We start from the raw sequence: 26,071 nt of genomic DNA on the forward strand, positions 1-26,071 counted from the left end.
TCTTTCTTGTATTTAATCTTTGGCATTTTAATTATGATGTGTCTTGGTGTGGGCCTCTTTGGATCCCTGATTTTTGGAATTCTCTGAGCTGCCTGGGGTTTTACGTCCATATCCTTCACCAGGTTAGGGAAGTTTTTCATCATTTTTTCTTCAAACAGCTGTTCAACATTTTGATTTTCTTCAGTAACATCAATTGGACGCATATTTGGAGCCTTAGTAGTGTCCCATATCCTCCTTAAATTATTTTTATAGTCTTGGCATCTCATCTCTTGCCATTCTGATTGAGTGTCCTTGGCTTTCCTGTCCTCTAGATAGGGCACGTGATCCTCTTCTTTATTCACTTTGTTTATTCCTTTGTTTTTCTATTTAATGTACTTCTCATCTCAGATAATGTGTTCTTCACTTCAGACTGGTTCCCTTTCATAATTTCCACTTCCATTTTTATGTTTTTTATCTCTTTGTTGAAGTTCTCACTGAATTTATCTACACTTCCCAAAAGTTCATTGAGCATCTTTATAACCAGTTAGGTTATTTGAAATACATAATTCCTTTTCTGTGAAAGACTCTTTCTTCTCTATGTGCATAAACTCTGCATTTGTTAGGTTACTTGACTACATTATATCTGGATCTCTGTTCTTTTTTGTCATATGGTTTCTGTTTCTTTGTCTTCCCATTTTTGCTGCCTTTTCATGTCTGTTTCTATGTACTAAGCAAAGCTACTAAGTCCCCGGTCTTATTAGTGTGGATTTGTGAAGTAGATGTCCAGTGGCACAGTCCTGAGAGGGGTTCAGCTGAAGGCCAAACTTAGCCCAAGCCTCTACCTCTCCGGGGCCACCTGTTAAGATTCAGCAAGCAATCCACAAATGCTGTGCTTATAGTTATCTCAAAAGGCTACATCAGAAACCAAGGTCAGCTGCCTCCAGTGTGAGTCTAGGCACTGCCCAACAAGGAGCACCTGGCTCTCTGGGGATGTACCAGGTTGTGGCTGGGGTGGAGCTGTGAGTTGTGGGAGGTGGGGTTTCAGGGAATCCTGGGCTGAGTGAACTCTGTTACCCAGTTTGATGACATCACAGCTATGGCAGTGATGTGTCCGCGCACTGGGAGTTGGGGAGGGCTCAACAGGGAACAATAGATACCGCTGGCACTTCTGAACAGAAGGAGTCTCGTCGCAGCCCTCACTCTGACAATGTCTCCCTGTAAGTCCCTGGTGCCCCCTGCGCGCAGCTGAATCAGCACTGGTGCTCAGAGAGAGCAGGTCCATCACCGCAAACATCCGCTTTCAGACTCTTGGCCCCTTTATGAGGCGTCTGCCACTGCCGCAGCCTCCGTCTCACTCAGCTGCTGGAGACCGGGCAGCCCCACATCCTCGCCCCGTCCTACCTTCTGCTGTTGCAGAGTGACTTCTCCCTAGTTGTATGGCTCGTTCCTCTAGATCCCAGGCAATTTTTCCTTGCTGCTGCTCCTTATTACTGTCACAACTTTGATTTGGTCGCCAGAGGGATGAACAGAGCCTCTATCATCTACACCATTTTTTTCTCCTCTCAGGATCTATCAGCTTTAAATGTGTGTGTGTGTGTAACACCCTCAGTGTTTCTCAGTGAGGATGCAGCTGGCATTCTGAGTAGGACAAGTCTTGATTGCTCAAAACTGTATCATTCTTGAAATGATGTTAAGTCTTCCTCACCTAATGCTGGTAGCACCCAATCCCCTGCCTTCATCATCTGACAACCAAAAATGTTCTCACGCCTTTTCAAACACTTTTGGATGAGTCTTTACATAATCTCAACCTATGAGCACTCAACTTTATCATCTCACTGTTACTTCATATTTACAATGGCTCCAAATTTTTACTCTCACAAACACGACTGCAGCAAACCCCTTAGTTCATCTTTCCTTCTGTTTGTGTGTGAATGTTCCACTAGTCGGACATGAGAAATGGAATTGCTGGTCACCTGTGCGTGTTCAGGTACAGTGCATGTGCTAAATTCCCCTCCAACTTACACCCCTACCAACAGCAGATGATAGTATCCATTGTCTCCAAATTCTCCAGTACCTAATACTGTCTAACTCTATTAGCCAATGTAGTGGATAGAGAAAATAGCACATTGTTGTTTTAATTTGCATTTCTCTGATTAGTATTGAGTTAGATTATTTGAAATACATAATTCCTCTTCTGTGAAAGACTCTCTCTTCTCTATGTGCATATATTTTAATTTTTACTACATATACTTTATGATCAGAAAAAAATTATACACACTTTAAAAAATAACTTACTTGTCCTTTGAGGCCCACTTAGATGTCGGCTCATTTAGGGAACGATCCTGATCTTTCTCCTGGAAACTCTGTTGGGTGCTTCCCTCTCCGGTGTATAGTTTGAAAAGTATTTGTCTCATCCTCCTGACTAGATTAATGGTTTTTTGAAGCCCATCCTGAGGCTTTTCCATTTTTGTCCTTTTTGACCTGCCTAGTGCAATGCCTTACATGATGCTTTGCATAGATTTGAAGCTTAATAAATAAAGATTTATACTGTTGAATGATAGAAGGTAGAGAAAGTTGATTATGGGAAAACTGCCAACTTCACTCTATTATATTTTCGACCTTTAGTTCTTCATGCACACAGGTGGACATATTCCTACAAAAGATATGTAGTGTTGTTTGGATTGATAGTCACTTCCCTGGAAGACACGCTCATGATAAGTTTCTGGGAGAGAAATGCTTAACGCAATTAAAAGAGGAAATTTAGGAATTTGTAGAAGAGCTATTTGGAGAATGAGGATCCTCATTGCCCCATAAACATTATGAAGTGTAGGTGACCATGTGGCAGGCTCTGTCTTAGGTTTGCCAGGGCCCAGGACTCCATCAAATCCAAGAGATATCAAGATTCACTCAACCAAGCCTCCACCCATTAATTAACACTTACTGAAATGTTCCATATTGGAACACAGTGCAATTCTTCTTGCTTTATACTCAAGTATTTCATGTGTGTTTATAGTATATAGTTATTATTTAAAAGATTGCCATACAAATTTCTTAGTAAAAACTACCATCAAGCTGTAATTATCAGAAGAATTCTGTAAATGCTTGAAACACACACTTCAGATCTCATTGAAAAGAATCCAAAGGAATGTCGAAATCCTTTACAATTTAGAAATTTTTTGATCAAATTTTGTTGCTTCAAATATATTGTCTACTGGCTCAAACTGAATCTTATTCTGATACATTCATCCAAAAATTAATTATTGGCAAAAGGCGTTTAAGAACTGTGACTTTATGGAGATTTCACCTATCCAAAGAAATAGAATTTTGGCTGTAGCCAAACCTGTTTTTTGTTTGTTTGTTTGTTTGTTTTATAGTTTTTCATTTTTAATTCCTCCAATTTTTTAATTGACATACATCATTAGTTTCAGGTTCTAATTATCCTTTTAAAGCATTTTGTGGTGAGAAGATTTGAACTTATCAGTGAATCAGTTCAATGAATGAGGCTGCTTTGTGAGTAAATAACTCAATGAGTTTTCTAATTAGCTGTTTTTTCTTGCCATTGCTTTCAGCTAGCAAATACATTTCCAGTACAGGATGGAGGCATCTCTGCCCTCCAAAGGAAATATGCTAAAGAAACATCCATTAGGAAATGCAGATTTAGAATAGAGCTTGGAAGCCTATGTAGAAACTTCCTTCCACAGATGGCCTTATGTTTACTGTTTATTATCAGGCTAAAATTTCAGACCATGGGGATGTCTCAGTGGATACCAGTGTGGCCCATGACAGCAAGACTCCTAACCCCCAGAGTCAGTCTCTTCCTAGAAGTTCTTTTACCTTATACACATCCTGCTGACAGTCCTTTGTTCACTGACAACATTGATGTTATTGCCCGCGTTTCTTTTCTGAGGGTTGTGAGGGAGAGATCTCTTTCAGCCCTTTCTCCTTGCCTTGCAGACGGTTATCACCACATTCACATGGCATTCTCCCTGTTTGCAAGTCTATCTCCAAAATGTCCCTTTTATACAAGAAGACACAGTCATATTGGATTAGGGCCAACACTAATGACGTCATTATAATTTGCTAAGGACCCATCTCCAAATAAAGTCACATTCTGATATACTGAGGGTTAGGACTTCAACATATGGATTTTCAGCTTTGCCCAGCAATTTCCTTGTCCTGATGTTCTGGCTGAGAGCTTGGTCCCTGCGCTACCTGTGTGGGGAATGTTGCTAAGGTAATCTCTGAGGGGAAGAGCTGGAGAAGGAAGTGTCACCCTGTGGTCTGCCCTGAGTGAAAGCCCTGTCCTCTCCTTCCCAGGTGGTACCACGGCAACCTCACCCGCCATGCGGCCGAGGCTCTTCTCCTCTCAAACGGATGTGATGGGAGCTACCTTCTGAGGGACAGCAATGAAAGGACCGGGTTGTACTCTCTCTCTGTGAGGTAGGATGCTTAAGAACTCTATAAATTCAATATGGTCCCCAACTCTTACTTACACGGCCATCACACTCAAATTGCCATATAACAAAATTCTCTTGATTCCTGTTAGACCAGCAGACACAAGGATTTGAAGCTCTGAGTGGTGACACTATAAAAACAAAACAAAACAAACAAAAAGAACACTCTTGCTCCTTCTGTTGGCAGGGGAAAAATGTTAGTGCTAAAGAAGACTTCATGAATTGTTTAATCCAAGCCTCTTGCTTGACTGATGAAGAAACTGAAACCTGAAGTGGTGAAGTGTCTGGCACCCAATACATCAGCGATAGAAACAGCACCATATCCCTGAAAGCTGGTCCGGTGCCCTTTTAATATTTCTTGGTTCCTCTGGAAAATAAGAGTGATTTGAGGCTGTGTAACATTCATAATCACAAACTCAAGCAGGCAAAAGGTCAACTTTTTTTTTTTTCCTGTGAATGGACTGACCTTCCATCTCCCCTGAATGTGAACAAAATTAATCCAGTCCCTCCCAGGTATACCCAGCTAAAAACTGATTGTCCAGTCTCCCGGGGTCTCTCTCCTCACCCATCCCTTCCGGCTGGACTCCCTGTCAGAGAAGTTGACCTACCCATGAGATAATCAGGGGGCGTTGTTGGTTCAGGATCCATCACCTTGGCGTTTGCTGGCATGTAGCAAGTCTTTGTAAGCTCGTGGGCAATTGCCCCAGGCTTAGACTGGGGATGTGAGGACTCCATGAAACTGCCCTCGGCCACCCACTCATTAACCTCAAACTGTCACTATTTTATTGCTGTTCTGAGGGTGCCCCCAGGTGCCCTTGAAAGAAAGTCACAGGTTCCCATCCTGCTGCAGTCCCTCACACTGATCACTGACTGGGCATCAGGTTTTCTCCCTTCTTTCCCGCTCTGCGTGGTCCAGGTCTCCTCATCACTCAGTAGCAACTCCCTTCTCTCTGAACCCTTTTTTTCTATCCTACTATTCAGCTCAGCAACATTTTTTGTTTGTTTGTTTGTTTGTTTTAATCTCCTCTTCCTCTGATATGAGGGAAAACACTGGCTACAAATGCATTTTCTTAAATAATTGATGGCAGACCTCTATGAGCTCAAAAGCCAAGAATTAACATGTTTTCTTATCTTCTCTTTAGACTTGGGGCCTTCCATATTTTCTGTGCTACATAACAAATAACCTCAAAACTTAGTGGCTTAAAACAACATAAATTTATTTTCTCAGAGTTTCTGTATCTCAGAAGTCCAGGCATGATGTGGCTGGCTTCTCTGCTCAGGCTCCTACCAGGGTGAGAAAGAGATCTTGGTCAAGGCCATGGCTTATCCGGGGCTCAGCATCTGATTCCTTCAGTCTCTCTTTTCCTCTTCATTCCTTTTCGTTTATTTCCTTGCTGCTGTTGGACTTAGCTCCCCATTTTCCATAAAACTATGAGCCAGAGACCACTGTCAGCTCCCAGAGGCCACCTGCAGTTCCTTACTGGTGGTCCCTCTAGGCAGTTCACATGGATATTTGCTTTTTTCTAGGCCAGCTAGAACAGGTCTCTCTAATCTCTTCTGTGACAACCAGAGAAAACTCTGCTTTTACCAAAACGTTTGACCTCACAGGATTAGGTCAGGTGCACTCAGACAAGCTTCCTATTTTAAGGTCAACTGATTTGGGGCCTTAATTATCTGCAAAATCCCTTCACAGGAGCATTTACATTAACATTTTATTGAATAATTGGGGAAAGTTTTGTGTACTCCAGGGGCCAAGAACCCTGGGGCCATATTAGAATGCTGCCTGCCACACCTGCCATTCCCAGGATTAGCGGAAGGAACGCTGCGGGCTACTTTAAGTGAAATGGGAGAAATCGGTGGAAAGGTAGTGCAGTAAATACGAGGGTGGGGTGGGGGGACACATTAACATTTTTATCCTACTCTGCTTTATTTTCTTTACAAACTTTCTAAATAACATTAATGGGGAAATTATTAACCAAAAATAGAATTCTGTTTAAGCGGAAGCCGGAATTGTGCTTTTTCTGATCAACTAATGTTAAAAGTTCATCAAGCAGTTAGGCTGCAGATCTTTTATTGCATGGATCTCCCCAAAATCTCAAACAAACCTGTGGAGTAATGGAATCAAAGAATGTTAACTTTTCACTTCCATATGTCTCATCTGAACAATTGAATCATAAGCTCATTACAAATAGATGGCATATACATTACATCCATATAAAATTGTAAATATAAATTATTAATTTTCATCACAAGCACTTAGAAATGCCTTTAAAAAGGATGCACCATCGGAGGTGACAGGAACCACAGACCAGCTCAGGAGAATGACTGTTTTCATTCATTCATTCATTTACTCCTTAAGAATAAATATTTAATAGTATCTGCTCTATGCCAATCACTTTGACACGTGTTGCAAAAGATTCAAAGACCTTGTCCTCAGGAAGTGTAGCCTAGCAGGGGCAATGAGACCATTTACAAATACTTCACTACAAAAGAGAGTGTGGTAAGTGACGTGAAAGAAAGCAAAGATAAGTAAGTGCTTGGCTGTTGAGAAGAGAAAAGCGAGTAACTCAAGCTGGACGAATCTTGCAATACTTGATAGAGTAGGTGGTATTTGAATGGACACTTGATCAGAAACAAAGGGAAGAAGGTGCAGGCGAAGGGAACTGTGTGAGCTAAGGGTCAAAGTGGAAACTCCTAGAGGAATTGCAGGTTTGGCTGGACTAGAGCAGCAGATCTCAAGATGTGGTCCCCAGACCAGTAGCATCACCTGAGAATGTGGTAGGAATGCAAATTCTCAGGCCCGACCTTGGACTTACTAAATCATAAAATCAAGGAGTAGAGCCCAGAAATCTGGGTTTTATCTAGGCCTCCAGGTTATTCTGATTTCTGATGTATACGAAAGTTGGAGCGTGCCCTGTACAAAGAGAGGAGAAATAGTGGGAGTCAAATAAGGTACATATACTATACATAATTTATAATTTATTTAATGTTCTGCCTCATTCCAAAAGTGAGGTGAAAAATGACAATGTAGGAAATTTGATATTTTAGTCAGTAGGCAGTGGAACAGGCGTGGAAGAAAAAGGGCTGGAATCACATAACTAATTAAGTGACAGAAGCAGAATTCAGACTGACCCCCAAATTAGAAAGGGAGGAGGGCCAAGGCCAGAGGAGAATTTGGGGAAGGTGAGACCTGCCATTTCTGTCATCTCTCTTTCCTGCGTTTCTTAAACTCACGCTCCTTAAGGGGGTTAATGTTAAAGGACTCCTTCAGTAAGTCAGAGAATGCACAGGGAGAATTGTCTCATCTTCCGTTAGTGAAAAATGGAGAAAAACGCACTCTGCCAAAAGAAATTGTGCTTTAAAAATGCCAATGGTTTCAACAACTGTGTCATAATTCTCAATTTTTAAGAGAGTTTAATGGTGATACTAATACCTAAGGTTATTATTTCCCTTCAAAAATGGTATTTATTTATTAAATAATGTTAAATATTCCTTTTTTCTTTCAGAGCCAAAGACTCTGTCAAACACTTTCATGTTGAATATACTGGATATTCTTTTAAATTTGGTTTTAATGAATTTTCATCTTTGAAAGATTTTGTCAAGCATTTCGCAAATCAGCCTTTGATTGGAAGTGAGACAGGTAAGCTATGAATTTAACTTATGAAACATTGTTTCAGAATGCAGGAGATGCAAGGCAGATATCAATTAAATACTGTCACTTCTATTGAAGTATGTGCATGTGACATGCAATTGAAATATCTTTTCCAATTACTGTGCCCTATCCTACATTAATCATTACATATATCATTATTTCAATAATATCTTTAGAAGAAAATATGCTTTGCACAAAGTAGATCATTTTTTCAGAATATTATTTAAAGGATTGATTAAAAGTACACAATTTCTTTAAAATGAACTATTCACTTTAAAATAATATATATAATAAACAAAGGAAGAACAAAGGTAAGGACAATGTTTTGACTCTTCATAATTTTAGGTATGGGTAGTTTGCATATCAGGGAAACCCATGAAAGATAATTTTGAGCATTTTAAAAATAAATTCATACTTAAATTTCCATAAAGATCACTAAATATTGAAAATATTGACTTGCAATTGCTCTCCTGAGCAATTTCTTCATTTCATCATAAAATATGTTTCTCTTGTTTTGGTTTCTCCTAAGTTTTTAAACTGTACTTAAGTATTGCTGGAAAAATTTGAATTTTCCTGTTCGAGTGGTTAGAATCAAACCAGAAAATTCAAGTTAATAAAGAACCTGTGGCAGAAGAGGAACTAAAAATTGAATAACACAACTAGTTACCGTGAATTCGTACATATTCCTTTTCTTGGTAAACATGGCCAGGGGGCTTTTCGTAAATTTCAGTGTAGTGGGAAGAGATACCACCATTGCTTTTTTCTTTTCGGCTATTTCTGTGGTCTGGATAGCCCCTGATATGAATCATATAGTGTCGAGCATAGATGAAAAGTACAATGGAAACCACAAATAGTTGCCTTACTTTCCACTGACCACACAAAGCCTACGAGAGAATATTCTAAACTATAAAATTAAAACTATAATTTTCTTTCTGGTGGAAATTTTTCCAATCAGACCTGAAAATTACTTTATCATTTAACCAGCAGTAGTTCTCATAAACAAATGGCAGGCAAAGATATATTTCTTTTCATTGCTACTTTGACTTTGAGAAGCATTTGAGTTTCTCAAATCCCTTCACTTCAGACTTATTTTCTGTGTGTGTTTAACCCTACACTCAATTTTGTTCAATTCTTGGTCACTGGCAATGGAGAAGAGATTTTTGAAGCCAAGAACTTTATTTTGTCTACCTCTGTTTTTGTCCTTCTCCATGTCCCCCAGGTCCTGGTACAGTGGATGGCACTTTGAGTGAATGAATGAACAAATAAGTGAATGGATGACTATGAATAAGACCACTTTGTAGCTTTCAAAGCCATTATAATTGTTACCTTTCAGCCTTATCTTCTTTCTCCAAGGGAAGTCAGCTTTCTTCTCTTAAACTCTCCTCCTAGACTCTATTTCAACTGCATTGATCATTCTCTGGACTCCTTCCTAAAGTTTCTTGAAGTTAGGGAAAAGGCACACATTCTGCCTACCAACAGGTTTCAAAACACTTTAAGATCAAAGTGAATGCAGTTCTTTTTGGTTGAATCTTTTGGCACTGATCTAATAACCAGGCAATGAGATCACCTAAGACTGCTCCAAAGTAAAGGCTCCTTGATATTGAGTTTGAGACAATGTTCAGCTTCCCTGCAAATACATTAATTTAGCTAAAGGTTTATGATTGATGTTTTAGGGATTGTAAGGATTTGTAATCCTGACTGCTAGTAGTTTTCTCCAAAGCTAAAGCTTGCTATATCATTATCATTACTATAATTCTTTTATTTATTGCAAAAAACTCAGATAACTAGGATTTTTATCCTTTCCACTACATCTCTTCTATTCTATTCATTATTCAATAGGGAATTTGTTGTCAAGATCTAAGCCTCCTGACAACCTTAAGATTCTATTATTATAATTTCCCCTTTCCCTTGCTATCACCTGCATTTAATATCTACAAGCTCCATTAAAATTTCTGTTCACTCTAAATTCTCTTTATTCACACCCATAAACACTCTTAAAATGTTTATAATCCTCAAAACCCAGTCATTTCCCAAGTACATCATAAACGTATACAATGTACTTTCTTGCTTTCCTTTCCTTAATGGTCCTTTTATCTTCTAACATATTGCATATTTCACTTTTTCAAAAATCTTTGCACTAGTATCTAAACTTTTTGAGAAAAGGGATTTTTGTCAATTTTGTTCCCTGATATGTCCCCGGACCTAAAAGGATAAGTGCTAATAATTATCCGGAACGTTTCATGTTGAGTATCCTGTTACTAATGCCTCCATTGCAGCTTGCATGGCCACACCACAACCAGCAAACTTCTGACAATAAATTTTTACTTCCAAAATTTATACAAGGCATAATTTGAAATGATGTTTTTGTTGTATGTATGCTCAGTAATGATTAAATTCAGAATTTGCCTTAAATTTATAATAGTAAGATGTTATATAAAACTCCTCTTCGTATTTGTAAATGGCTTCTAAATTCAATTCAAATGAACTTAGAAATTTGTGACTTTTTTATTAGTATAGATATGTATGGTCCATTATTAATTTTGATCGTATCCCCTTATAATTAGCTAAGTTTCATATATTTACTCTTAAGAATGTAAAGTGTTTATCTTTATGTTTAAATGGCCAAATATTTTTTAAAAATTACCATTCTCATTACCTTTTGTTTCTGTTGCAACACTCATGTACATGAAACTGTCATATATATATATATTTATTATAGGAATTACTGTGTTGTGACTTTAACGAACTAAACAGCATGAAAAATTATGATATAAGTCAAGTGCTGTGTTTGTGCTTACCCTTTATAGAAATTGGTTCTCAGTTTTAAAGATCCTATCTGGTTCTTTTTAAAATGTTGAATTTCCACGTCGCTTTCTGTTTTGATGTGGGGATTCCAAACCTCTCAATAACTGCTATTGTTACTATTATTTTATTTAGTGATACCAGCCATTTTACCCAGGTGGCATTATAAAATAATTATGTTAAAATTAATTTTAATTTTAGAATTATGTGACATTTCTAAAAATAATTGGTGACTACTTGGAATTTTGCCAAACCATGACCAGGAATCACTTCTTTAGCTTATGTTTGCTAAAAATGTATATTTTCTTAGTTTGTAATGAGGTGTGTTTGCAAAAGGAAAAAGCATGCAAGGAAGAGAATGAAACCAACATTTGTGGAGCATTTACTGAGTTCAAGGCATTCTATTAGATGTTTTGACATATATTACATTATTTAATCTTCTGAACCAACCACAGTAAATGTGCAAAGTCATCCCATTTTCAGATGAGAAAATAAAAACTCAGAGTTTTTAAGTTTTTTGCCTAAGTTTGCACAGCTAGTAAGCACCAGAGCCAAGGTTGGAATCCAGGCCAACCTAGCTCAAAAGCATAAGTTCTTTCCTTGCACCTAGCTGTCTCCTGAAACTAGTCTCATGGTGACGCTGTAGTACAATAGTGCCACAGCACAGCATAGCCTTAAATGGATTTGGATAGGAAGAATCTCTGCCACAGTGATATAATAGGATGTTTGTACGATATGGAGGACTACAATATGTCTTATCTCTCTGTTTCTACATTTAGTCTACAATAATATTTTTGGTTGTGATAGAAAGCCATCGCTCTAAAACTGTGAATCAACTTGAACTTCTGTCTTTGTATTTATTGCTGTTCTTATTTTATTTACATAAGTTGCCATTTAAGAAATTATTCTAGAGGATCTTAAAACATGAAGAGATGGACTAGAGAACATCCAAATACTTTGGCCCATTTCATTCATGTCTCCCCTGAAAGGATATAATACAGCCTATGTAAATATAAGAAGGTAAAATAAAATGTCAAGTTTGATGGAGAAAAAGGAAAGTGAGACACGAAGATAAAATGGCATCAGGAGTAAAGTATTTCAGATGAATATGGCATGTCTACAGTAAACAGGACACATATTTGGTTACAAAGCATGCTAATATTTCTTGCCCCCCACTTGGGCTTCTGTGTTTAACTAGATTTATGAATGTTAGAATACCCAGAGATCTCAGATCATTTAATTCCTTCTTAAAAAATGAAGAAATTAAGCCCTTGTGAGAAATGTTGAGACAAAAACTCTCATCTCCTTTCCTGAAGCCTCCTCCTAAAGAATCCATTTCTTTGAATATTGATTTATACATTATTCTCTTGCTCACAATAGACAGAGTGCAACATTTCACCATAGAAAGTTTCCATAGTGGTGATCACACCAAGGCTGAGAACAATATAAGGTCTAATGAGTAAATATGAATTCCCAGTTCAACTCTGGTCTCTGCCATTCACCAACTCTGTATCCTCAGGCAAGTTATGTAACCTGTCTGAGTTTCAGAATCATCATGTTATATGATTGATCTAATGGTATAATAGTTTATACCTTAAATGTTTATGACTTGCTGTGAAGATTGAATTAAATTAGGTATGTAAGACATTTAGAATGATTCTTAGCATGGCATAATTACTTAATCATTATTATTGTAATTTAATGAAGCCCTTTTATGGTAAGTTATTCTATCATATTATACATAAGAGCTGTATATTCTTTGGTATATCATGAAGAGATTGTTTAGGGACAACTGAATTTGTATTTATAAAATGTTTATATCTTCTTCAAATTTTAAGCCAGTTCCATAGTGAATTTATATGAAAGGTAGAATCAACCTTTTGACCACTCCAAAAAGAGTGAACTGACTTGGCTTGGTTATTTTAACAGAATATTATATATTTTCTCTTGCCCTGGTTGACTGGTCTGCTTCTCTTACCTCAGTATATTTCTCCCTGTGAAACTAGAAATTGAATATTAAAGCTTCTTTGTATGTAAATGAATATGGTTTAACTAGCACCATTTTATGATAGGTTAAATAAAGTCAATTTGCAAAGCAGGTTGCAAAGAAGAAAGGAGAAAAATCTTGAATCTTAAATCTTGTTAACCCCGCCTCCAAAAAGAGCCACTTCCTATTGGCAGGAAGAGACAGAGGAACCCACATGCATAAGCCAGTTGCAGTGCTTGTTTTCTGAATTTGGGGCAATAATGAAACATGAATAGGTGTGGTCTTATTTTAATTTAATTCATCAAAGAGATACTGAGTGCTAACTATGAACTAGGCACTATTAGCCACTGACAATATAGTGATGAATCAGATATCATCTTCACCCTCAAACACCTTATAGTCCAGCTGGGGAAACTGATGGGTAAGCACTAGATTTAGTCATTCAAAACAAAATTTTCCCTTTCAAGAGTGATGTGTGCTCTTGCACTACACTCTATTTCAGGTATCAAACCAATGCCTGGGGCTTGAGACTGTTCTTACTCTTCCTGCTGGAATACAAAGTGGGTCCTTTCAATGCAACCTCACAGTATTACATACAAAGTAGGTGTCCTAAAAGTTACAGTTCAGTCAAAGCAAATTGAAATGCCTGCTTTGGTCCTGCTCTGATTACCTCAAAAACGAACCTCCACTGAGCATTTCTGAAACCAGGTCTCAGTCAAAGGCAGGAAACAACAGTCTTCTTTATGTAGTTCAGAAACTGCAGTGAAACTTGCAGCCACATTTCCAAGACCTGTGGTTGCTAATCTTCCTTTCTCTTCTCCCTCTAGCAGCTCTGCCTCTTTTTGCCTTTTATCTGAATCATCCAGCCAAGTCCTAGAATTAATTTGATTTGAATATCACTAACCCAGAGTTTCTCTCCTTTGGAGCCAAGGCACTATCTTGGACCTTGGGTAGAAATTAGGAGTCTGTAGTGGCTACATTAGATAAGTTTCTTTTGATTGCAAATCACAGAAACCAACCCTGAGTAGCTGTTTTTGTCTTTATTTATTTATTTATTTATTTATTTATTTATTTATTTATTTATTTATTTATTTATTTGAGGGGTACAGGGAGAGAAGCAGAATTTTTTGGAAGAATATTAGTATTCCCTCCCAGAATCTAAGGACAAACTGAATAACGAGACACAATAAGAAATTAACCCAGTGATCATGAAAACTCTGAAGCTTTCAGCAAATTAAAATGCCTGCCTTGGTCCTGTTCTGATCACTTCAAAATGTACCTCCACTGAGCGTTTCTGAAACCAAGTTTCAGTCAAAAGGCAGGAAGCACCAGTTTTCTTCCCATAGTTCAAAAGTTGAAGTTAGTGGACCTTCTCTCCAGAGAAGTAACTGAGCAGATCCCTGGGAAGTAAATCCAATGAGTATGGCCCAGGTGAGGAGCTCAGAAAGATGGCCAGGGTCTGTGGGGCTCTACCTCTGTACTGAGGTGACACAGTCTTTACAGAAGGAGAAATTATTGTAAGCCTAGCAGCCATTTGAGGAAGTCTGTATATTGGCCCTTTCTTGGGCAGAAAGGTCAGGTAAGGAGACCTGTTGTTTAGTTGGCCAGATTTTTATCAACGGAAATTATCATTTTATAAGTAGCTTCTCATTTTCTTCATTTCGCCATTTGATTTAGCCTCATTCACAGTCTTACTAGTGAAAGTCAATCTATAGTCAATTCTTCTTTCCTATTGACTCAATATCATTTCCCTCAGTTTAGCTTTTGTTGGTCTAAAGTTTAATTTAGAGGAGGCTTTCAAAATAAAATTTGGTCCCTGCAATGGAGATCTGGAGAGCCAAACTTGAAGTTGTTGCCCTGTTCTTGCCCTTGGCCAGGGCAGTTGTGGACCTTGGGAGGCTGGTTCACCTCAGGTTCTTCCCTGTCTTAAACCTGAATTACTGTGACATCCAGCCATCCATCCAGCCATCCATCTAACCCCTCACCAAGACTTCATTTTGTCAGAAACTCTATCAAGAGGTGGGGATACAAAGATAAATTTGGAGTCACACCTGCTCTGAAGGAGTCCACAGGGCTTGGAAACATGCCTATTGGAAAGGCAATCACTTTATAATACCAAGTGGTTGTAGCACCACAGGCCCAGGGAGCAACACTGGCCCTGAGATCCTTACATGGAAGCACAACTGGCCCCTAAGGCTATTCTTGTCTCCCCATGAACTGATATTGTGGTAGGCAGGATAATACCCCTGCCTAAAGAATCCCACATCTCTCTCTGGATCTGTGAATATGTTATGTTACATGACAAAAGGGAATTAAGCTTGCAGGTGGAATTAAGGCTACTAATCAGCTCACCTTGAGATGGCAAGATGATCTTGGATCATCCAGGTGGGCCCTGTGTAATTATAGCATCCTTATAAGTAACAGCCAAAGGCAGAAAAGGAAGAACCAAAGAAATGGCAGCATGAGAAAGACTTGGCTTGCTGTTGCTGCTGGCTTTGAAGATGGAGGAATGGGGCCACCAGTCAAAGAATGCAGGCAGCCTCTAGAAGCTAGAAAAGGCAAAAGAATGGACTCTCCTCTAGAGCCTCCAAAAGGAAACAAAGCAGTCATGACAAAACCTTGATTTTTAGATTAGTGAGACCCATTTTGGTCACTATGTTTGTGGTGATTTGTTATAGCAGCAATTAGAAACTAGCTGCAGGAGGAGTATTCCTAGGAGTGTGCCTAATTATATGCAAAAAGAGGATTGGCTAGGTGCATCTTTCTAGAGCATCACTTAAAAATTATTTTCATACTGAGCATGTGGAATAGGATAAAAATTTGAAGAAAAAGCACAAGGTTTTACATTCTTTCTCATTAATGAGCTGCGCTGATCCCTGGGCTCCTCCATTGTCTGACAGAAACGTCCAAGAGGCACTGATATGTCTTAGAAGTGTGGTCAGTGACTACTAGACGACTGCCATTTTCACTCTTAGCAGAATGTTACACATTGGTCATTTTTAACTTAACATTTTCAAATTCATGTTTCCAAAGATGTGATTATTGGACTTTCATTTAAGGATTTAAAAATATCTTTATCAAAGCATAATAACATCTAACATTTTAAAATCCTTTCACAAACACTTCCTTTTGATGCTTAAAACAGCCTTGTGAAGAAAGGGTAATTATTCTCACTTGTCATAGGAGGAAACAAAAGCTAGAATGATTGTCCAAGATCAGCAGGTACTGAGTGGCGCCACGGCGATGCTAGGCACATCACTGGAGGTATTTCTCTATGGTAGGTCACAGAGGCACCAGCCCCAAATTCACCAAGCATCTGCCATGTTATGACTGTTCACACAGCCCTGAGCCTGCACAATGGCTGCCCTTGATTTAGGTGGCGCTGCTTTCATTATGACTGTAAAACTGTAACCGATCCCTTTTCCTGATATGACTAGATCTGTTCTCATGAAAGGATCACATTGATAAAAGAGAGCACAGACAATCTGCAAAAGTGGACTGGGGTTTCAGATAACTGCACAAGTGCTTTTTCATTGTGATTCCAGTGCTACTGACGTGAGTCAGATGCAGGAAGAGGAGGAGACCAGAGTCTCAATCTTTTCTGGGGCTGAGTTCAGAGATCCTCTTTTGGCTTTTCTCAAGGCCCCTTTCATTTCACAGCAGTGCACTATGTGGGCCCAGGTATCAGAAGCCACGATTGTGTTTGTGCAGTTAGTACACTATGTGTACTCAAGCACCGTAGAAAGGTTTGTTTTGTTCGTAGGTTTATCATTATTATTAAGCGTTTTATAGCTGCAGAGGAACTATTTTTCTTTCCTCATTGTCTTTCTCTTACTGCAGTTTAAGGTCCATACTTTCTATATTCTTTCAAATTACCTTTTCGAAGAAGTCGTCTTTCTGACCACTCATATAAATATCACTCTCACCCAACCACACCCTTTTCACTCGCCCTGTATCCCTTTACCTTGCTCTCTTTGTTTGAAACACTTCTCTCACCTGACATATTTTTTTAAAACTTTTTTTCTGTCTCCCCTGCCACAAGAGCAGATGCTGTATCTCCTTTGTTTGTTGTTGCATCCCAGTGCCTAGCCAAGTGCCTGGCACATGGTAAAGCTCACTAAATATTTGTTGAATGAATTATTGAATTCTTTACGTCTCCCCAGTGTCTAGTACAATCCCAACCCTGCCATATAAAAGACTCTAGTGAAATAAAAAGCCCCGGAATGGTGCGCCCAAGCCCCAAACTGGGCTGCTGGGCAGAGAACATTTCCCACCTGGACAGACTTCCTCCAGATGGAAGTGCAGGCGATCATGCATGAGCACAGCCCACTCACATCATGTTCACGTAAGATAAGCAAAGGCTTCATTTAGTTTATTTTGTTAATTAGATGGTAGAAGACAGTAGGGAGAACACTGTGAGTCCACTTTTTTGAGATCCACTGATTTGTTACAGGTGTTTTTAAAACTAGTAAGAAATAAGGGCAATGAAATAATACTCCAGTATCCTGATGTATTTGTTGGGTTTTGTTTTCATGGTTTTTGTAAAGCCTACCTGGAAAACTTCCAGTTATTGCTTAAGGTCTAGATCAATGCCGCCTCCTCTACGAAAGCTTTTCTGAAGCGTTGTGTAGAAAGGTTCTTCAGGGCCTCCGGGCGCCACCACATGAGCATGCTGTGTTCACGTTGCTGACATCGGCCGCTTACCCCATTCATTTAAATGACTACTCATTGAATATATCGGTTGATAGTTCTTTCTGAATATTAGGAGACCAGAAATCATCTCATCACCCTTTATATCCTCAGTGTCCAGCTTAAGTGCCTGGCACATCATTGGTACTTGATACCCGTTGAAAAATAAACAAGTGAACACGTGCAAAGAGCAAGAGGCTACAATCTAGCCACAGTTATCTGGTCATTAGCATTTGGATCGTCTTTCTGGGGAAACTATTTGAATATGGGTTTTTTCCCTTCATTCAGGTACTCTGATTGTTCTGAAACATCCTTATCCAAGACAAGTGGAAGAACCTTCCATTTATGAATCCGTCCGGGTTCACACAGCAATGCAGACAGGAAGAACAGAAAACGACCTGGTGCCCACTGCGCCTTCTGTAAGTGGCCATCAATCTGACATAGCTCTCTCACTGTCTAATAGAAAAAAAAAGTAAAATAAGAACGATATACTTGTTAAAGTATGTTTGCTCACATAGAAATTCTACTTGAGATTTAAAACTTGTAAAGGAACATGAGGGTTGAAGCTTATAACTTAGAGTAAATCATAAAAAAAGTACAATGAGATAGTGAGAGGATTTTAAATACTTAGAATTCCCATCCTTATTTAGCCAAACTAGTTCACAGTAGAAGGGATATTTAAGTTCACATAGTTGGTTAAACTGTTATTCTTCAACGAATTTCTGAAATGAAGAAAAATATTTTCTTTTACATTTCAACTGTCTATGGAAGGAAAATATTTTCCACCCTTGCTGTAAACCCCTGAGATATTATTTTTTCCTAGTCTTGTTTTCTTTCACTGAATGAAGGGAACAGACAGAAAACACTTGCGCTTCTTTGCAACATGAGCCATTGTTCAGCTTCAGTGACCCCGGAGCACTCACTGTTCTTCTAAGAGTCCATTTCTGTTTATTCTGTGAGCTGTGACCCTGCAGACTCCTCTCCAGCTCCCTCTTCCCTTCATTATGCTCAGGGCTCTTCTATTCTTTTTCTCTTCTTTGTTTGCTAAATATTCCTAGTATAAGACATCTGGATTTTTGCAGATGATAAAGGGGACAACACAAATGGAGTATCAAGAGCTAATTCTAGACAGCAACCATTACACTTGAAAAATAATCAGTTGAAGATGGCCACTGCAAATTACATTAAAATATGAATGGCTTATCTGTCTCTTTTCACTCTGCCACCAGAAACATCTCTCCTAAAAAGCAGATTTGCACATGCCCTTCCTGCTTAAAATCCTTCCACAGTGCCCATGGTCTTCTCAGCTGGCCTGGACCCTGCTCACCCCTCTATCCTCACCGCATGCCATTCACATTGTAGAACCTGCCTCCTCAACGGTGTGCATTTCTGTGACTGTGCTCCCTCTCCACTCCCTGAATCTGGAATGCTATCAACAGCGTGCTGTCTCCTCATTTTTCAACACTTGCATCAGGGATCAGTATCTTCCAGGAAGCCTTCCTAGACCTCTCCTATAAAATGCCCCTCTTCTCTGCTCCCAAGCACCCTCTGCAAACCTGTATTCTAGAAACATCATACTGGAAGTTGCCCTCCCCAGCAGCCTAACACTTAAAAGGACAAGGATTACATCTTGCCTTTGTAGCTTTATAGCCTGGCCAGGTTCACGGCACACATTGTATTTTTGTCACAATGTTATATCTACTAAAAAATAAAAATCTTGGAATTTGATTGAGAAAGATAGTTTAGCTTTGTTAGCGTAGAAGGAGGAAGCATCAGATCTCAGAACTAAAAACATTTATGAAAGGAAGATAATAAATAGTCATAGTCATAGACAGACCAAAGAACAAAATAAGATCTACCCTCTGAACAATTCTTTGTTTCCCAGTCGATTCCATCATTTCTAACTTTTCTCTTTACCCATCCTTGCCCCACCATCGATCACTTCAACATCTTTTATTTGTACTCTCAGTTTAACTTCACAGTCTCCTCGGTTACCCTTCCCCTCAAGATCTCCACTCAAGGCCAATCGAACCATACCCTGCTATGTGTGTCCTTCATCAACAGTAAAATGTAGGTCGTTGCTAATATGTAGAGTTGGCGTGAGTGTGAGATGTAGCATACTTAGACCAAATTCTGAAAGCCTTATTACTTACCTTTTTGCTCACTCTAGATTATCATATGAATTCACTTGCCCAAGTATCTAAATATGACCATACATATATAATGGAGTTTTTGAAACAGTGGTGAGTGAATGGTTGAGAATGACTGTATTCACACTATATCATGAGAAGTCTATGAAGTTTATTGTGCATTACTATAGACAGAAAACTATAAAAGTTTTTTTAGTGGATACTAACATGTCTCTTATTACTCTTAAGTAAAGAATGGTTGATAATTGGACCAGCTGGCCGGGGCAACAGTTCTGGTCTGATCAGGGGCTCTTGTCCCTTACTGAGCACAAGGGCTCTCAACCTCTACTGTCTTCCCCAATGCCCACGCGGTCCTAAACTTCCCTCTCCAAACAGAGTTCCAAGGGCTTCCAGACTTCTATCTTCTTTTTTGGGAGATGCAGGTCTTACACAGCTCTGGCAGTGGAGAAAGAGAATTAAATTAAGTTCTATTTACAGAAAAAAGAACTTCTTGCTTGAAATGAAAATGAAAACAGATGTCCTATTGCCCAGAAATGCAGATGCTTGTGTAACACTGCTTAACATCCTTTGGCAGCCGCATTTGGGGAAATTACATATTTTATAAACAACATGGGTTTGGGTTTCCGAGATAAGATAAAATTTAACTAATTCACTTATTTAACAAACTTCTTTTTTAAGTGCCTACGATATACCCAAGACTGTTTTAAAGACTTGGGGTTTGGCAGTAAATTAGGCAAAGTCTCTGCCTTCATTGAGCTCATGTTCCAGTGGGGAGATCACAGACAGTGATCAGTGTAATAATACAAAACCAATAGTAATCCGTCATAAAAAGAAAAAGTAGAATAAGGGAGGAAGGAAGCAGGGGAGTATCTTTAAGGAGGTGACATTTGAACAGAGTCTTCTCTGAAGGGAAGGAAACTCATTTCAAGATGTGGGCAAGTGTTGCAGGCAGAGAGAACAGTACAAAAGCCCTGAGGTGGGAACTAAATTGAGGTGTTTTAAGAACTAGCTAGAGGATCATTGTGACTGGCCTGAAATGAGCTAGAGGGAAGTGGTAGGAGATGAGATTATTGAGGCAATGTGGGGTCAGATCACGTAAGACAATGGAGTCAGTCTTCAAGGGTTCGTACCACCCAGCCGAGCATCTGAAAACTTCTATTTTAGTTGTCATGGTGCTTTGGGGCACTACTAGCATTAGTGGGTGTCAAGAACTGCAAACAGTCGGAGAACTTACCTGACTTGCAAGCTAACAGGTTAGCCTGCTACTTACTGTTTCATGGGTGCTGATAGACGGCACCAGACTTCCAGTTGTCTGCCTTTCCCTCCAGAGGGTGACACTGTTTCTATCTTCTAAGGCTGTTTGCTACACAAACATGCTTTAAAATTTGGTCTGGGATGAAGGGCTGTTAGTGTTTTGCTCATAAGATGTACAGAAACATGAGGGACACCCAGAGAATTGTTTCCCAACAATGAGCAGGAGTCACGGAGGCAAAATATGCTGCAATGTATAGTGAAGAAGTATCCTGCCTGAAACGTCAGTTGTACTTCCTTTACACGACACGAAGGACCTATAGGACGAGGAAAAGAATTTATTTTTGTTCTAAGTGTTGACAAGAAATTTTGAGATTTTTGAGTAACATAATTTAAGTTTTTAAGTTTTAAAAAAATTGTTCTTACTACTAACTGGAAAATTAAGTGGGGACAGAGTTGGAGGCAAGGAGACCAGCTAGGAAGTTTTACCACAGTCCAGGTAAAAGATGATGGCAGTTGAAACCCGGGGAGAGGGATAAGAATGAACAATTAGACAGAGAGGAAGGGATAATTGGTTAACTTCAGGATGTGTGTTGAAAGTAGAAGAGACAAAACTTACCGATGGATTGAATGTGGTAAAAAAGAAAGAACAACAAAGTAAACACTCTTCCATTCACTGAGACTAAGATTGTAGGAAGAGTGGGTTTGGGGGTAGGAAGGAGGAGTTCTATTTTGAACCTGGGAAATACGAGATACCAGTGAGTTATGTTGGTAGACATTAAGTGAGGTAATATGTTTCAAGTGCCTGACGTAGAATATGTCCTATCTAAAATGTTAGCTTCCTTAGCTTTCCTTTCATGGTAGTGGATATTTTTAGCAACTCCCTCCTACAATTTCAACTCCCTTTGCTTCTGCAACATCTTTCTCTCTTTGAAGCTCTTCTCACAGTTAAACTTTTAGTATCTATTCTTCCAGGCTTCTTCTTGAATAAATATATATTATACATAATCAATATATAATATATACACTGAGCTCTTCATTGTAAATAGAGTTACAATGTTTGTTTAATTATATATTGTGAACATTTTTCCATGTCATTACATAGCCTTCTAAAACATCATTAAAACAAATTCCTTAATATTCCATTATTTTGATCTATCATACTTTAATTAATCCTCTGTTATGTTTTTACATGCTATTTTTGTTGTTGTTCAAGCTTTATTGAAAATTCACATGTGGTATTATTTTAAATAATTTCAAAGTTGCAGAAAAAAATGCAAGAATAGTAAGTACAAAAAAATTTATTTGTTCCTGAGCCAACAAAGAGCAAATAATTACCTACGTGATGTCCCATCACCCCAATATTTCAGTGTGTATTTCCTACACAGAGGGACATTTGCCTACAATGAGGGACCTCATAGAGCCATTCAAATTAGGAAGTAACTTCGATAGAGAACCACAGTCCCATCCACAGATCTCATTCAGGTGTCATCAGTTTTCCCAGTAAGGTCCTTCAGAGCAAAAGTATCCAATCTGCAATCAAAAGTTGCATTTATTTGTTCTACTTCTTGAGTCTTCTTCACTCTGGAACACCTCCACAGAGCTAGGAAAAATATGTATGCATATACATATGTACACATACCTATTTTGCTGTCTATATTTATTTCTCTATCTATTTTTATCTATCTATTATCATTATCATCTGTCTATCATCTATCATCTGTGTGTCTATCTGTCTGTCCATATATCTATCCATCTATGTATCGTCTATCATTCATCCATGGCTTCACACCGGTAACTCCAATTGTAATTATACACCACAAGGCTCATTGTAGTTTTTTTGCTTTTCATATTTGTAACTCCTTTCTCCCTCAGTAAAGAATATGAATTCCATTATCTTCAAAACACTTACTTATTTGTGATCAATCAAATTTAAGCAATCTTATTGCCCAGGAAACACTCTCTGGCCACTGCCATTCCCACCTGCACCCTAGATGCCCATCTAGCCTGACTTGGCTCTGAAACTGTGCTCTGGCTGCCACCTCTACCCCTTCAGGCAGAAGTTCTCCTCACCCTTCCAGGCTTCACCACCTCGCACAAAGCTGCTGCCACCACCATTGTCCACATAGATGATCTCCGTACCCTGCTTGGGTCCCTCCTGTACTAAGATGCATGAATACCCTGCACACACTCACAATGATGCCTACCTTGCTCTACCCCACCTGGTGGCTTTTGACTAAATTTAAGGCAAACAGGTAGGCAGGCAGATAGAAAGAGTGAGAAGAAGGCTAATCCTTTATTTTCAAACATTTAGGTTGTTTCCAATTTGGGACTCTTATAAACACTTTTCCTATTACAGATCATAGATTTTTTTTTAAAAGATAAATGTGCTACATAATGATTTCCTTTCTTACCTCCTGAGACCCTGAATAAAATTAATATTTTCAGCTCTTTCCGCTGCAGCCTTCCACTTATTTCTAAAAACTTAGAAAATTACTAACCATATTGTTTGGATGGAGGTAAGATGAAGTGAGTAGCATAATTTCTTAGCTCAATTTCAAGAAACAATTCTGTGAGGATATTCTACATAAGAATTTACCCTTAAGTATTTTGCCTCAGCAGACATTAACCTGCAACAACCCAAAATATTAATTTTTGCCATTTCCATAATATAATAACCAAACTCAGTTCAGTCAGTTCAATCTCTTTTAATATCAAAATAAATCAAACTGATAATGTGAAATCAAATTCACAAATATTGTTTAATAATATTTAAATGAATACTTGGGAAATTCATCTTTACTTTAATGCCTTAAGAATTTTAAAAGAAGTGGTCTATACTATTTCTTGCTTTAAGTCTTTTTACTGTGGTGGTAGTTGTTCCTCTTTTTGTTTGGTAGGGAGAATTCACTTCATGAAAAAATAATCTGGAAACTCCCATAGAAATAACCTTGACGTCAAATAAGTTATTTCCCAGTTTTTTTCATTTTTTTTCTTATTAATATGTTATAACACCATATTAGAACAAAATGTACTACCAGAAATTCTATTTCTATGGAAATTTATGAAATTATACATTTCATCATTTTAGGGTCCTTGTTTTATACAAATTTCTATTAATGCAGTTTCCCACCATTCCTCACATTTCCTAGGTGCTAGTGAAGTTTGTGCTGTTGTTACTCTTGAACCAATGATGTATGAGTTAAAAGAAATGACTCATTCTCACTTCAGATCCCTTTTGAATGAATCAAGTGTAAATAAATCTGCACTCTTGGAAGTCTTTCCCATGGAATATAAGTCTCAAGAGATGGCCTATGAAAAAATGGAGAGGGGGAGGGAGTAGTGGAGGATTATGTGATAAAATAAATGTTGGAAATGTGATTTATAATGTTCCCTCTTAAAAATTCACAAAGCATATTAGCATAATATAGACTCTAGAAAACTCCGAAGTAAAGAAATCCTTTACTTTGCTTAATCCGCATTTCCCAGATGTATAGACCCAGTGTCAACCTTTACGTGCATGTATATGTGCCTAACGCCCCTGACAATCCAAGCCGCGGGGTTTTGCATGACGCCCTTTGCCCAACACTAATCTTTATAAGCGATATGATATGGTTCATTATTTACAAATAGCTAACTCCAGTTAGAAGAGAGTATTTCAGTTGTTGCCTGTTGCTACAGAATTATGCCAGACTGTCCAGTCTTACAGTCTCTAACACCACAAGGAGGATTTTCAAGTGCCTAGGAGAAGAATGAAAGGTGATTATTTGAAGACCAAAGGCAAACTTGTGTTTCATTTAAAAACAGAACAGAAACAGAAAGACAAAAATCATGTCGTAATGGTTGTTGGCTTCACTTGGTGCTTCTTTCTTTTTCAGCTGGGCACCAAGGAAGGTTATCTCACCAAACAGGGGGGCCTGGTCAAGGTAAGGCGGCATGTGTTTGCTGGTGCCAGCCACCGAAAAAGGGAGCACATCAGTGACACTCAAATCTGACACTTTTTAAAGCATAATAGCCTAATTATGATATTTACCTGTTTCAACAGTTCATCTTAATGGCTAATATTCGTTAAAATTCTGTAAAATTACCTGACTATTCTTTGGGAGAACCATATGTATGAAAGTAGCCTATGCTTGATACCCAAGGAAAAAATACAGTCCTTTAATGGAATGATTGAGGATGAAAGAAGCAAGTGAACTCTAGCATATTTTTTTTCTTTTTAATTTTTCTTTAACAAAGAAGAAGTCAAAATTGTATAAAATGTTACCCAAAAGTAGGCCAAAAACATCACTGGCAATGTAACTATGTTAAAAAACTTAACACAATTTAGTACTTTACTAGTCTGGGGGGTGTTTAATTGTCTCTTTATTTATGAGATCGTACCTTTAAAGTCACTCTATGTCATTTTACTATGCCAAGAAGACCTTCGTGAAATATCTCTACTCCTTCCTAAGTACAGGGCACTTAACCTCTCTAGCAGATACTGGCCTGCTTGAATTGAACCTAAATATTTAGTTATTTGGGTCCCTATTAGACTGGATGCTTCCTAAGGACAGGAAGTTTTCATATTCATAGCATATTTATTTTTAAATCCATTGTTATTTATTTTAACTGGGAACCTTGCCACCCGGGACAAGATGAAGGTTCTGTTAGTAAATAAGAAAGAGACAGTGAGAAACAACAGTTTTTGCCACCAATGCTATGGAATTCTTAGGCAAGTTTTAGAAGATCATGTAGTTTGAGGTTCTGAAACCTCAATTTGCCTATTTATAAAACAAGAATAATAATATTTGGCATTATATGAGGATTGGCTATAATGTATAAAAACCTCCAAGGATAGTATGTAGCTCATAGTAGGTATATTCTTATTATCGAGTTAATAAGAGAAATTTTAGCGGTTTGTTATGAAACACCTTGAATATTTATGATAGGCTATTGCTTTTTATTTGTTTAAATATGCTAATGATATCTTTACTTTCATGATGACCTAATGCACAAATCAGTTTCATTTTTGTAGATATTTTGAAACTTTTTCTTCAGAAATGACACCAGAAGAATATTTTATTTTATCGAATTTTTTAGATACTTTTAAAACAAAAGGACAATA

General features: G+C 38.3%; 1 protein-coding gene across 1 annotated transcript in view; it reads left to right on the forward strand.

The window, feature by feature from the left end:
• The window catches only part of DAPP1 (dual adaptor of phosphotyrosine and 3-phosphoinositides 1), a 41,192-nt gene that overhangs the window by 12,142 nt on the left and 2,979 nt on the right, over positions 1-26,071 (forward strand). The window contains exons 2-5 of the mRNA XM_006918865.3: positions 4,297-4,419; positions 7,940-8,073; positions 17,852-17,982; positions 24,843-24,890. Of these exons, the coding sequence (XP_006918927.1) occupies positions 4,297-4,419; positions 7,940-8,073; positions 17,852-17,982; positions 24,843-24,890 (436 nt within the window). The remainder of the gene's footprint in view (positions 1-4,296; positions 4,420-7,939; positions 8,074-17,851; positions 17,983-24,842; positions 24,891-26,071) is intronic.

Source organism: Pteropus alecto, unplaced genomic scaffold (assembly GCF_000325575.1).
Source record: "Pteropus alecto unplaced genomic scaffold, ASM32557v1 scaffold5, whole genome shotgun sequence".
NCBI lineage: Eukaryota > Metazoa > Chordata > Mammalia > Chiroptera > Pteropodidae > Pteropus > Pteropus alecto.